The 13,463-nt window shown below is 44.8% G+C and overlaps 1 protein-coding gene across 1 annotated transcript; it reads right to left on the minus strand.

Annotated features, from left to right (window-relative positions):
• Window positions 1-7,315: 7,315 nt before the first annotated feature.
• On the minus strand, window positions 7,316-12,514 carry LOC309520029 (uncharacterized protein C11orf91 homolog). The gene is made up of 2 exons (XM_082201393.1): window positions 12,062-12,514; window positions 7,316-7,571 (listed from the first exon to the last, which is right to left on the minus strand). Exons 1-2 carry the CDS (start codon window positions 12,480-12,482, stop codon window positions 7,486-7,488), a joined length of 507 nt encoding a protein of 168 aa, XP_082057519.1. The 5' UTR covers window positions 12,483-12,514; the 3' UTR covers window positions 7,316-7,485.
• Window positions 12,515-13,463: the final 949 nt, after the last annotated feature.

A 13,463-nucleotide genomic window follows, 5' to 3' on the forward strand; every position in this document is an offset into this window, starting at 1 on the left:
TACTTTGCAGATGTAGAATATTGAAACTTGGAGAGAAGTGATTAGTACAGCATGGAGACAATTGTACTTGCAGTTTTAAGAAACAGCAAATTATAACAGAATTTATAAAGTTCCATTTTACAGCTGGGGAACAGCAATGCTCAGAGATGAGGTACATCAGGGTGCTGCATCAGGCTACAAGTTTTTGTTGTTGCTCTTGTTGAGCAGATGGGAATCAGAAATCCTTGCTGACATCTTGAACAGCCGATATACCCTGATTCTTTGCCCAATTGCCTCTTTGGGGTGTTTATAGGTTTAAGCGTCTCTCCAGAATTTCTCTTTTACCAGCTGGGCAAGATCTCAGCACTGCTGGCACACCTAGGTTTACCTCAGGACTGCTGATTGATTCTTCACATGCCGTTCGCTTTCATAGGAATCTCAGCAGCTCTTGGGTCTCTTTGGCTGCTCACAGCATCACATGGTCTGTTCAGCAAACACCCACATATAACCATATTCTGTATAAATCCTGTCTCCAATTTTACCTCAGACAGCAGCATGCAGTCATTGTATTTCCCCCTCACAGTCCCCTTTGCAGGAAATAACGCTTTGTCATTTTACAGCCTTACAATACAATACTTTCAAATATGACATATCCAGGGCTATACACCCTATTTTGTGTGTGTGTGTGTGTGTGTGTGTGTGTGTGTGTGTGTGTCCGTGTGTCCGTGTGTCCTTTCTTTATGAAGTTGTATATGCATACTTTCTGATAACAGTCACTAGGCCCTCTGAACCTATAAAGACTCTTCTGGCTGTTGGACACTCAGGGTCAGTACATGGGAACCTTTTCAGAATCTCAAAGCTACAGAGAACCAAGTGCATTTTTAAGAGTTTTAACTCTCTCTCTTCCCCCCTCTCTGTGTTTCAGCATCTCTAACAGGCTCTTGCAGAAAATAATTTTGAGCCTTGCAACATAACAAATAGAAAGATATGTCTCATGCAGAAGTATACATTTATTCTGGTTCCGCTCCCTTGCCTGGGTACAATCATATAACATTCCTTTTCTGAACAGAACACCATACCTACTGAAGTGTACTTCAGGCAGCACAATGAAATCACATACATTTATTATGAAACTACTGCAACAGCATGGTAATACTAATAAATCCTTAAGTGCATTTCACTCTGCTCTGAACTTTTTCTGAACTTGAGGATACGTAGCCTGGGACTTTAAGGTGCCTGGTCTCCAGGATCCCACTATTATTATTTCAGACTTACTTTTAGGCTTGCTTCTCCAAGAGTGCATATAGATTGCTTTTCAAAAAGAATTCAAGCACATTTCCCTCCCTCCTGCTTTCAGAACATATTGGGAACTTAGAAGAGATTCCACAGTGGATTGTGTCATTGGTCTTCCTCTACCCCACTTCTGTTGGGTGGGCTGTTGTCCTTTCTTTTAATCCTTCAAAGAGCTGTTTGTAACGATCATTAATTTCAATCACCAACTTAAAAACAAACCAACCAGAATGCCCTTTAAATGCTGCAAAACTGCTTTTCATAAGCTCACAAACACTGGTTAATCTGCCCTGGGCACACACTCTCACTTATGTAGAAGTGAATTCATAATTTCATTAAAATTCACAGCATGCTCTATCTGACATAGGTGAATGTATTCCAAAAGACACAGGGTAAAATTAAGCACACACCAGTTTTTCCTGTCACTATGGAGAGTGAAAGAACAGCTGCACTTGTTTAACTCTTAAGTTCAGATGGGGAACCTCTGATCCTCCAGATACCTTTGAGCTCCAACTCCTGTCATCCCCAAACAGCTTGGCCACTGGGAATGATGGGAGTTGTGGTCCAGTAATATCTGGAGGGCCACTGGTTCCTCGTCACTTTTAAACCTTTTGGTTGTAATATATTTATTATTCTCAAATAAATCAGTGTTATTTCCCCTTTAAATGAAGAGTTAAAGTCACAAGGAAACAGAAGTTCAATTTATCACATGTACTTTCCTAGTGTGAACAGAGGTAGTATCAAACTTTAAGGTGTGTTTTTTTTTATAAACTTGATAAGCCATACTTCCATTTAAACACACACACACACACACACACACACACACACACACACACGGGTTTATGTTTGGTTTTAGGTTTCATTTAACATGAGTAGGATCACTAGAACAAACTGATTAGGAAGCTAACATATTTCTCTTGTAACAAAATAAATCTCAAACACTTCCTTGTCTCTAAATGGTTTCTGTATCTAACTGTTCCCATCACTGAGAAGCCAAAACAGTGTTGGATTTCTGAAGCGGAAGAATTTGATGCATTCTGGGGAGGGAGGACATGAATATCACTGTAGACACTCTGTGCCGGAGGCTATTGTATCTCCACTCAGAGATGTCTGCCAGGGTGATGCACTGTAGAGATTTATTTTTTTTAAAAAAGACTGAATGGTTAAGAATCCTGAAAAGAAAGCATGCAGAATGTTGCTATTAAAAAAAAAAAAAGTCTACAAGCTCAATCTTTCTCTAAATGGTGTTTCTCTGATTACACTTTAGATAGATGGGTCAATTTAGAAGAATGCATTCCAGGATGAGGATAAATTGTACCTGACAATTACACTCTGACAAGCATAATTGAAAAATGTGGGATAGGAATTGGTGCCCTTGTCCCCGGTTGTTATGTGAAATTTTCTCTCTAAAGTAGGGATGGGCAAGAAAGCCTTGGAGGTTCATCTGGGGAATCTCATCAGGCCGCTAGTATATTTTCTGTTCCTTGTTTTCCTCTGTATTATGCAACCCTAACTATGCAAGACCTGGCAAAGGGCTCTTCCTCCCTTCACCCCAATTTACATTAGGCACGCACCCTTGTTTTGCTGCTTTAGGTATCACATAGGACAATGCTATCAGTGGCTGCAATGTGTGTCTTCCCCCTCCATCGTCGGAGGCACTGTTCCTTTGAATACCACTTGCTACGAATCACAGGTACAAAGAGTGTTGTTGTACTCGGGTCCTGCTTGCAGCCTTCCTGTAATAATCTGCTTGGCTACTGTGAAAACAGGTTGCCCTGGGCCTGATTCAGCAGGGCTCTTACGCTCTTACACTAAACACCTTCAAAACGGAAAAGGAAAATATGTTTCAACAACCCTACCTAGACACACAATTTAGTATGGTGTATTTGGATTTTAAATTTTACTTATTTTCCTTGTTCACAATTGTTTTATAACACGTTACAGTGCCTGGAGATTCTTCCTGGTTAGGTGGTTTATAATTTTTTCTAAGTGAATAATATAGACATATGCTTGGGGTGCAGCTCCCTGAACATAGGCCTCTACTGTGCTCTTTAATTCTCTTCATCTTCCCAGTGAAGGCAGCAATTAAGGCAACAATGAAGCCCTGCCTTTTTCATAGTGGAGACTGCAAACCATTTTCTCTCATGCAAGCTGAGCCACAGACAACGGGTGCTTTAAATGCCTCCCTGTGCCTCCTTGTTGTTAACAACAACAACAACGGGCTTTGTCCGAGTTGCTCAGTTACTCCTACCCTACTGTGTTTTGGAATGAGTGGTTTAACTGGATTATAAGAAAGGTGTGTCTGCAGGGCTCTGTCCAGAAGCTCTCAGCTTCATATTAGGGAACAGAGAATATCTGTGTCTTCTTGTCTCACATGAGAACCAGTCAGTAGGAACTAATTTTGCAGGCCTTCTGGTCACTGCTCTTGTTATGTCCTTATGTGAGGCATCTGCTAATCTATCTCTCTCTCTCTCTCTCTCTCTCTCTCTCTCTCTCTCTCTCTCTCTCTCCCCCCCCCCGTGTGTAGCAACCCTATCTAGACACACAATTCTAATCCTGTATTTGACTCCATTAGAAACAGTGGAGTAGCCATTGCTTCTTCATGCCAGAATCCTAGTTTCCGTTCCAGAACCTCACTCCACTAATGGTTGGTGTGGTGGAGATGAAGCTAGTCTCTTTAACTCCTGCGTTTCTGCAGCTTTTGTGGCCAGGGTGGTGGCAAGGGTTAGAGGTGCCTAGATGCACCAGTGAGAGTGCTGGATTAACTCAGTGAGTCTCCACAGCCCTGACCTTGCCCCTGTCCTTGCCGCACCCACATACATTGCAGCAATGCAGCTGCCAGGAGGGCAGCTCTGCCCTGCCACACCTGATGCTCCTGGTCAAGGATGCAAAATTTCATGTGCTGAGCCCCTGAGGAATGTAGGAAGCTGCCTTCTATCAGGTCAGACTATTTGCCTGCCCAGCCCAGTATTGTGTACTATCCCAGTATTGCCCCATCTGCACTACACATTTAAAGTGGTATCATACCACTTATAATACAAAAAGTTATAGCTTCCCCCAGAGAATTATAGGAACTGTAGTTTTTTAAGGCTGCTGAGAGTTGCTAGGACACCCCATTCCCCCCAGACAGCTACAATTCCCAGAATTTTCTGGGAATAGGGGTTGATTGTTAACCACTCTGGGAACTGTAGCTCTCCAAGGGGAAGGGGGGCCTTATAACAACTATCAGCATGTTTAACTTTTCAGCGTTCTTTGGGGGAAGCTATAACTGTTTAAAGTGGTATGACGCTGTTTTACATGTGTAGTGCAGATGGGGCCCAGCATCTTCAGCGGAGAGATCTTTCCCTGCCAAAGGTTGGTGTTTATGATGTTTGTCCTGTGTGGTGTAGTGGTTAAGAGCAGTAGACTCGTAATCTGGGGAACCGGGTTCGCGTCTCTGGTCCTCCACATGTAGCTGCTGGGTGATCTTGGGCTAGTCACACTTCTTTGAAGTCTTTCAGCCCCACTCACCTCACAGAGTGTTTGTTGTGGGGGAAGAAGGGAAGGGTGATTGTTAGCCGCTTTGAGACTCCTTAGGGTAGTGATATAGCGGGATATCAAATCCAAACTCTTCTCTTCTTCTTCTTCCTGAGCAGGGCAAGTAATTGGGGAGGAGATGGAAGGAAGAAATGTTCTATATCATTGTCCTGTAATGCCTCCCCTCCCTTTGGCAAGTAGTTTTTTAACAACAACATCCACAGTAGGGCAATACCTTTTATGAGGACCAGCTGAAATTTCACAAAATATTGGCAAGCTCTTGAGTCATGCAGAATTCTTCACCAAATACAAAGCAGGGGATGGGGAGAAGAGGTAAAGTAAAAAATTATAATAATAAAAGAAAAATAAAGACTAAAAATTAGTCCAAAATTAGTCCAGATGTTGCAAGCCACAAGGCCACCTTCTAGACTCAATTCCAAGATGAAGACAGCAGCTGTTGGGTTTTATCCTGTCGTGCAGATCCTCAGGCATGTTAAAACTATTTTCAGTGGCATTTCTGCAGCTAATCAATCCTAAAGTGTCAGATTACAGCTGTTTGGCAGATTGTTTTGTTGCTAGTGAAAGAGGTGATGTGGAATATAAGATGTTGATTTGAAATGTTTCATAAATGGAGGAAAGGTTAGAACAGGCCATCTCACCTGGTTAAAAAGTATTGTAACATTTTCCAAATGTATAAATATTGTTGCATTCTGCCATCTAGTGGATAAAGTACATCTTTTAAAATGAGAATTCTCCATGGCCCCATCGGCACTACCCAAAATCTCACTTCCAACGCTGCCTGTTCCTGCATTTTGGGGTGAGGATTCCCTCATCTGCTCACATTTCAGATGTCCTGTAGCAAAACCCAACTTTTCTCCCAACCCAAAAGTTTTTCTGATATGCTTTCCCCTGAACATGTCTTTGGCATATCACTATGCCTGCCTCAGCTAAAGCCTCAGCGCCTAGGGCTTGCCGATCGAAAGGTCGGCGGTTCGAATCCCCGCGGCGGGGTGCGCTCCCGCTGCTCGGTCCCAGCGCCTGCCAACCTAGCAGTTCGAAAGCACCCCCGGGTGCAAGTAGATAAATAGGTACCGCTTACCAGCGGGAAGGTAAACGGCGTTCCGTGTGCGGCTCTGGCTCGCCAGAGCAGCTTCGTCACGCTGGCCACGTGACCCGGAAGTGTCTCCGGACAGCGCTGGCCCCCGGCCTCTTGAGTGAGATGGGCGCACAAACCCCAGAGTCTGTCAAGATTGGCCCGTTCGGGCAGGGGTACCTTTACCTTTACCTTTATGCCTGCCTTGTCTTGTTATTTCCCATGCTTTTTACTCCCCATAAGCAGGTCCCATTTCCCTCACTCCTGCGTGCCTCAACTTCTTCCTGCTTCCTCTGTTGTTCATTTCTGGCACCCCTCCTTGTGCTGTGGAACTCTTTTACCTGGGGGGAAGTCCCTTTGCAGTGAATAGGGCTTACTTCCGAGGAGGAGGCAGCACATGCACCATCTCTGCCATATCACTCACTCCCCTCCCCGCAACCAATTGCACAGAAATTATGTGGTTTTTGTTTATTATTGCTATTATTGCTTTTAGTGCATTTCTTCTCAAAAGAGCTAACTTCTTCTCCTCTCCATTAATACCCTCACAACAATCCTGTGAGCTCGGTTAGGCTGAGAGACAATGACTGGCCCAAAGTCACCCAAGTGGGGATTAGAACACTGATCTCCCACGTCCAAGTCTAGCACTCTAACCACTACTCCACACCGGCTCTCCAAAGAGGATTTGAATACAGTGGAGAGGATATATAAGACAGGAGGAACTGGAGCCTTTTCTTTTATACTTAGAACTGCACTGCATACCATTGAGGTGGGAGTCAGGGGCAGGTCAGCAATAACTCACAAGGTGCCAGTGAAATTAACTCTTTATTCAAAGAAACAAAACAGCTCAGGCCTAGTGAGCACAGCAACTCTTCCCAGTAGGTCTTGCCCCAACGCAGCAGTTGTGAGGACTGAAGGTCCCTGCCTTCCTACAGCTCTCTAAATCTCCTCCTCCTCCAGGTCTTTCCCAAGGAACCTGAGACTTCTCCACCATTACTGTCTTCATTACTACCACCCTCTTCATACCTCTTTGGGTTCGAGGAAACCAGCAGAGGAGGGGAGCTGGTTGCAGCAGGAGGGGGAGACTCCCTGGCTTCTTCCGTAGCCTGTCTAAGCCTCTGCCTCTGATTCTGGGCTGCTCTCTGCCACAGCCTCTTCCTGCTCACTAAACCCTGTAACCTCTTCAGCTTCAGGCACCTCCTCCTCCTCCCCCCGTCTTCTCCCTCTGACCACTCCTTGTTGTCCCACCACAACTCCCTGGCTCTGAGCCTTCTTCCCTTGGGAGTTCCCAAGCTGGTGCCTCCCACCACTCCTCTGTGTCCAGCCAGTCCATGACACTGTCATGAATGGCGCAGTCAGAGATCTGAAATAAACAGGATGTTGGTGTCGATGCCAACAGCACACATTCAGTTATCTGTTGAAAAATTGCAAACTTGAAACTTTGTATTTGAAATGTATATTAGTATTGGGGAAATGTACAAAATGCTAATTGAAGAATAAGTTGGAAATTTCCACTTCGGCAGTGTAGGATTAAAAAGGAAGAGTCATTAGAAGCATGCATAATACAAATGAGTCCATTAGAAGAAGGTGAGGCTAGACGTAAATAGCCCTCATGATGCCGGCAAATGTTTCTTCAGAGTCAGTCCTGTCACTACATCTTGCGTCTTTTCATCTTTCAGTGCCTTCAGAAGCTTATCTAGAAACAGGGATGGAACATGACACATGTTAGTCATCAACCACAAATGCAAATGCACAGTCCTTTGAGAAAAGAATGTAAAATCCAAGCACACAACTCCTGATTAATACTGACCTTTGATGTACTGATATTAAAGTACAACCTTCATGGCCTAGTAGGGATTTGGACCTGAATCTCACGGATCCTAGTTCAGTACTTTATTTACTCTAAAGTAAATATATATATAAGAATGTATGGGAATATCATATATTGTGTTTTTGTGTGTGTGTGTGTGTGTGTGTGTGTGCGCGCACACACACACACACACACACACACACTTTTTATGTATCTTTATTGCTCTTTTTTCTCCCCCCTCACCTTTCCTTCTTTTTTCCTGTAACACCTTATTTCTTTTAATTGAAATCACTTCAATAAAATATAAATATTACTATAAAATAAATAGTCATTATCAGCGGTGCAGCCAGGTAATTTTAGACCCCGGACTTAATGATCTTACGGTCTCTCCTACCCTGAGATTTTGATGTGTATTATTTCACTTAAAGAAATGCAAACCATCCAGCAGTGGTGGACCTGGGTACATTGGCACCCTGTGTGAGCGCAAAATTTGCCCCCCCATCCTGCACCCTTGAGCTACCTTCTCAAAGGTGGTTAAGGAGATGCCCGGCTTTGGGAAGGAGGCACAAGGCTCTGACAGGGTCCTAGAGCCTACCTACTTACTTTCCAAAGCTGGGAAACTAGGCTTTGGGTAGGAGAACTTTAGGACCCTGTCAGAGCCCTCACACCTCCTTCCCAAAGCCCAGCGCCTTTCTTACTTGGCTTTGAAACAGCTTCCCCTCAGCTCAGTGCCCAGTATGTGCACCGCTCACACAGCCCTAAATCTGCCCCTGCATCTTGTGATCCCCACAACCACTGCCTCCACAGATAAATACACAGAGTAACCTGATCCTATGCATGTTTATTGCTATATTCCATACAGTGTGCACTCCTTGGTTATACAAGTATTGGCTCCATTCAAGAAGAAGAAGAGTTTGGATTTGATATCCCGCCTTTCACTCCCTTTAAGGAGTCTCAAAGCGGCTAACATTCTCCTTTCCCTTCCTCCCCCACAACAAACACTCTGTGAGGTGAGTGGGGCTGAGAGACTTCAAAGAAGTGTGACTGGCCCAAGGTCACCCAGCAGCTGCATGTGGAGGAGCGGGGAAGCGAACCCGGTTCCCCAGATTACGAGTCCACCGCTCTTCACCACTACACCACACTGGCAAGAGATTTTATAATGCTTTTTTCTGTTCTACCTTATACCAGTATCCACTGAAAGTCATTATCTATCTTCATATTAATTAGTACAGGACATTTGCTGTCTCAAAGTCTTTACAGTCCCTATCTCATTCTTTTGTGTAAGAACCTTGGTGGATAGACTACATTTTCACACATTTACAGGCTGAGAAACGGTGTCTTAGACTAAAATATTAAAGGATACCCACCAAGTCTTGTAATAAGGATCAATGATATACTTCCAAAATTGGGGCAAAGTGTTTGACTGGCTCCATGCTAATCTTGCCTCAAATTCTCTCCATCTCTGAGATCCCAGTAAATGTATTTTTTTAAAAAATGAATTTTATATATTTTAGTACATCAATTATACAATTGTCATCATTTAACTTACACTCTTCAACTTCCACACACATCCCTCTGTGGGCGTATTATTTAGTCCTTATTAAGCTGCATTTCCTTGATTACCGCCCCTCTTCTGCTTATTTTTAACTACTGATCATATATCTAACCCATGGGTAGGCAAACTAAGGCCTGGAGGCTGGATCTGGCCCAATTGCCTTCTAAATCCGGACCGCAGATGGTCCGGGAATCAGCATGTTTTTACATGAGTAGAATGTCGTTTTATTTAAAATGCATCTCTGGGTTATTTGTGAGGCATAGGAATTCGTTCACCTCCCCAACATAGTCCGGCCCCCCACGAGGTCTGAGGGACAGTGGACCAGACCGCTGCTGAAAAAGTTTGCTGACCCCTGATCTAACCCCACTTGGAAGTTTATCAGATTGTTATATTTCTTTGCCAAAGTATCCCCATGCTTCTTTTATCTCCGACTCATCCTGATTTCTTATCTTTGCAGTTAACATTGCTAGCTCAGCGTATTCTATTAGCTTATTCTGCCATTCTACTTTTGTGGGAATATTTTTGTCCTTCCACCTTTGAGCATAAATTATTGCATAAAGGAAAAGACTAAATACTTTATTGGATATTTCCTTCCTACTATATTTAGTAAATACATCTCTGGTTTCTTGGGAAATTAGATCCTTAACATCTAAACCACAGAGCCTAGGGCTTGCTGATCAGAAGGTCGGCGGTTTGAATCCCCGTGACGCTCCCATTGCTCGGTCCCTGCTCCTGCCAACCTAGCAGTTCGAAAGCACGTCAAAGTGCCAGTAGATAAATAGGTACTGCTCTGGCGGGAAGGTAAACGGCGTTTCCGTGTGCTGCTCTGGTTCGCGGCTTAGTCATGCTGGCCACATGACCTGGAAGCTGTACTCCGGGTCCCTTGGCCAATAAAGCGAGATGAGCGCCGCAACCCCAGAGTTGTCCGCGACTGGACCTAATGGTCAGGGGTCCTTTTACCTTTATATCATCAGAGGAGGTTAAGGGGTGATATGATAGCCATGTTCAAATATATAAAAGGATGTCACATAGAGGAGGGAGAAAAGTTGTTTTCTGCTGCTCCAGAGAAGCGGACACGGAGCAATGGATCCAAACTACAAGAAAGAAGATTCCACCTAAACATTAGGAAGAACTTCCTGACAGTAAGAGCTGTTCGACAGTGGAATTTGCTGCCAAGGAGTGTGGTGGAGTCTCCTTCTTTGGAGGTCTTTAAGCAGAGGCTTGACAACCATATGTCAGGAGTGCTCTGATGGTGTTTCCTGCTTGGCAGGGGGTTGGACTCGATGGCCCTTGTGGTCTCTTCCAACTCTATGATTCTATGATTCTATGATCTCCCAATACTCTTTGGCTTTCTTACAAATCCACCACATGTGTATAAATGTCCCTTCAATCTCTTCACATTGAGATCCCAGTAAATGTCAAACAGGGCCAACACTTCCCCCACCTGCCAGATCAATTACAGGCCTTCTAGCCTTTAACAAAGTTAAACTAATAATAAACAAATACATTTCAATGGCCATTGGTAGAGAAACTCCACAAATGGAATATACTCGTTGTCTTTTATTAACGTTCTATGTTATTTCTTAAAGGGAGACACAACCTTTTTTTAAAAAAATGGATTGCTTTCTTCTTCCTGCCCTCTTTTGTTCTGACTGAGTCCTCTCTCTCTCTTTTTTTTAAATAAAAACTGGGGCTAAATAAAGAAGAGGAAGTAGGTGCTCCGCTTCTGACTGGGGGATTCTTCCAGATCGTTTATTTGTCACCAAAGTGTCTCAAAATGGTTTGCAAAATAAAAATAGAAATAACAAGAAACATTAAAACTAAATATATATGTAAATAGTAGCAATGAAACAAGACTTAAAGTGCCCATCCATATCTATTTATCCACACACAGACACACAAGGGGCTGTTCTCTGCTTGCATCACTCACCAACCCCATCTACTCCCACCTCCATCCACACCCTTGACCAAAGCCACCCCTCCCTCCTGCTCTCCCCTTAGATCTCACTAAACCTCTACAGCTCACCTGGGCTGCTTGCTTGACACAGCAAAGCATCCACATCTTAATGTTAAAACTATTTCTTGTGCAAGACCTCCAGGTTGGTATCTGAAATGGTCGTCAATATTTCTGGGGTGAGCCTATTGCTCATTTGCACAAATACCTGGAAGAGGTTCTAAAATATTTTCTCAGATTAGCAAACCGGACTTTTACAAAATGAAAACTAGTTTTGAAACTGCTACAATCTCTTGGCCAAAACACTTGGATGATGCATTAGAACGTTTATCAGGGCATTTAAATGTGTTATTAGAATAACAATAAGAAATGCCAGGTCATTTAATTGCATCCATAGAAGGTGTCTGTGTAGAGAGTGACTTGGTATGTATTTTTATCAATGGGTCTTTCAAGTTCTGCTGTAGGTTGGATCAATGTGGAATATCTCTTTACTGATTTATTATAGAATGTTAAGGGTGGGGTGGGTAGGATGGAGAAACCCTGTTTGTCACTTCAAAAAAACAACAACTTCAGATTAACAAGCTTAAGTATTCTTAGGAAAAGAATAAATAAGTGACTTTATCTAAGCTTATTGTGCATGGGGGACCTAAGAAAGAAAAGGGTGTATAATAGTTCAAAATCTGGATTGCAGGGGTAAAATGTCATGTTCAATATCCCCAATCTTTCATGTGTATTACATTTAAGACATTGGGCTGGATGGTTAGGGTACATGTCTGGATCATTATGGTACAAGACCAAGAGAGCCTCAGGGATATTTGGTGGGGTTGTACAAAGAGGCTTTGGGATCTCAGCCGTTGGATTACTCACATTGCTGTGGGTCTGAGCCGTCCCCAGTGAGTGCCAGCAGCTCCAGCTCCTTCAGGCGGATGCCAAGCTCACAGATCTCTCCATCTGGCTGTTGCTGCTGATGTGCCCCACTTCCACGCTGGGGTGTGCTGTCAGCAGCAGGACAGAAGAAGCGCAATGGCTCATAGGGGATGGGGGCCAGACCAGCTGGCCAGGGGGGCGGGCAGCAGCGCTCATTGGCGGGTGGGAGGAGTCCAAGCCCAGGTGGAGGTCTCTGAGGCCCAGCTGACCCTGTTTCCCCTCCTCGCAGTGGCACAAAGAGCTTCCTCCAAAGGCTGCAATCAGCAAGGGTGGTACTCTGTGTGGTTCGGTCATAGAGGGAGGGGAAGTATAGAGGGGGTGGTGGCCGAGGGGGTGGAGGAGGCTGTTGCTGGTGGCTCATGAGGCTCCTCCTGATGGCTCTGCATCTACTGCCACCACCATGGAAACAGTGGAATCTGGAAGATTCATGGGTTTTTTAGTGTTCTAAATAGATTAATCCTATACAAGTTGTGCCTGTCACTTTAAGGAAACAGAAAGTAGACCTTAGAAGGAAATGGCCGGTGACTTACAAAACTGGAACCTGCTTTTAATGAACTAAAAGAGAGGTAAAAGGTAAAGGTAAAGGTACCCCTGCCTGTACGAGCCAGTCGTGTCTGACTCTAGGGTTGTGTGCCCATCTCACTTAAGAGGCTGGGGGCCAGCGCTGTCCTAGGACACTTCCAGGTTACGTGGCCAGCGTGACGAAGCTGCTCTGGTGAGCCAGCACCAGTGCAGCACAGGGAAACGCCGTTTACCTTCCCGCTATAAAGCGGTCCCTATTTATCTACTTGCACCCGGGGGTGCTTTCGAACTGCTAGGTGGGCAGGAGCTGGGACCGAAAGACGGGAGCTCACCCTGCTGCGGGGAATCGAACCGCCGACCATGCGATCGGCAAGCCCTAGGCACTGAGCTTTTACCCACAGCGCCACCTGCGTCCCCAAAAGAGAGGTAAAGATAAAGGTAAAGGTACCCCTGCCCGTACGGGCCAGTCTTGACAGACTCTAGGGTTGTGTGCCCATCTCATTCAAGAGGCCGGGGGCCAGCGCTGTCCGGAGACACTTCCGGGTCACGTGGTGAGCATGACAAAGCCGCATCTGGTGAGCCAGCGCAGCACATGGAAACGCCGTTTACCTTCCTGCCAGTAAGCGGTCCCTATTTATCTACTTGCACCCGGAGGTGCTTTCGAACTGCTAGGTTGGCAGGCGCTGGGACCGAGCAATGGGAGTGCACCCCGCCACGGGGATTCGAACCGCCGACCTTTTGATCGGCAAGCCCTAGGCGCTGAGGCTTTTACCCACAGCGCCACCCGCGTCCCCTCCAAAAGAGAGGTAGGAATGGGTAA

Source organism: Podarcis vaucheri (assembly GCF_965113315.1).
Source record: "Podarcis vaucheri genome assembly, chromosome: 1".
NCBI classification, from domain to species: Eukaryota; Metazoa; Chordata; class Lepidosauria; order Squamata; family Lacertidae; genus Podarcis; species Podarcis vaucheri.

Coding starts and splice junctions, on each gene's coding strand:
- LOC309520029 (XM_082201393.1), bottom strand. CDS start 12,482: ATGAGCCACCAGCAACAGCCTCCTCCACCCCCTCGGCCACCACCCCCT. Junction 7,572..12,061: donor CGGCTCAGACCCACAGCAAT/GTGAGTAATCCA, acceptor CCCTGTTTCTAG/ATAAGCTTCTGAAGGCACTG.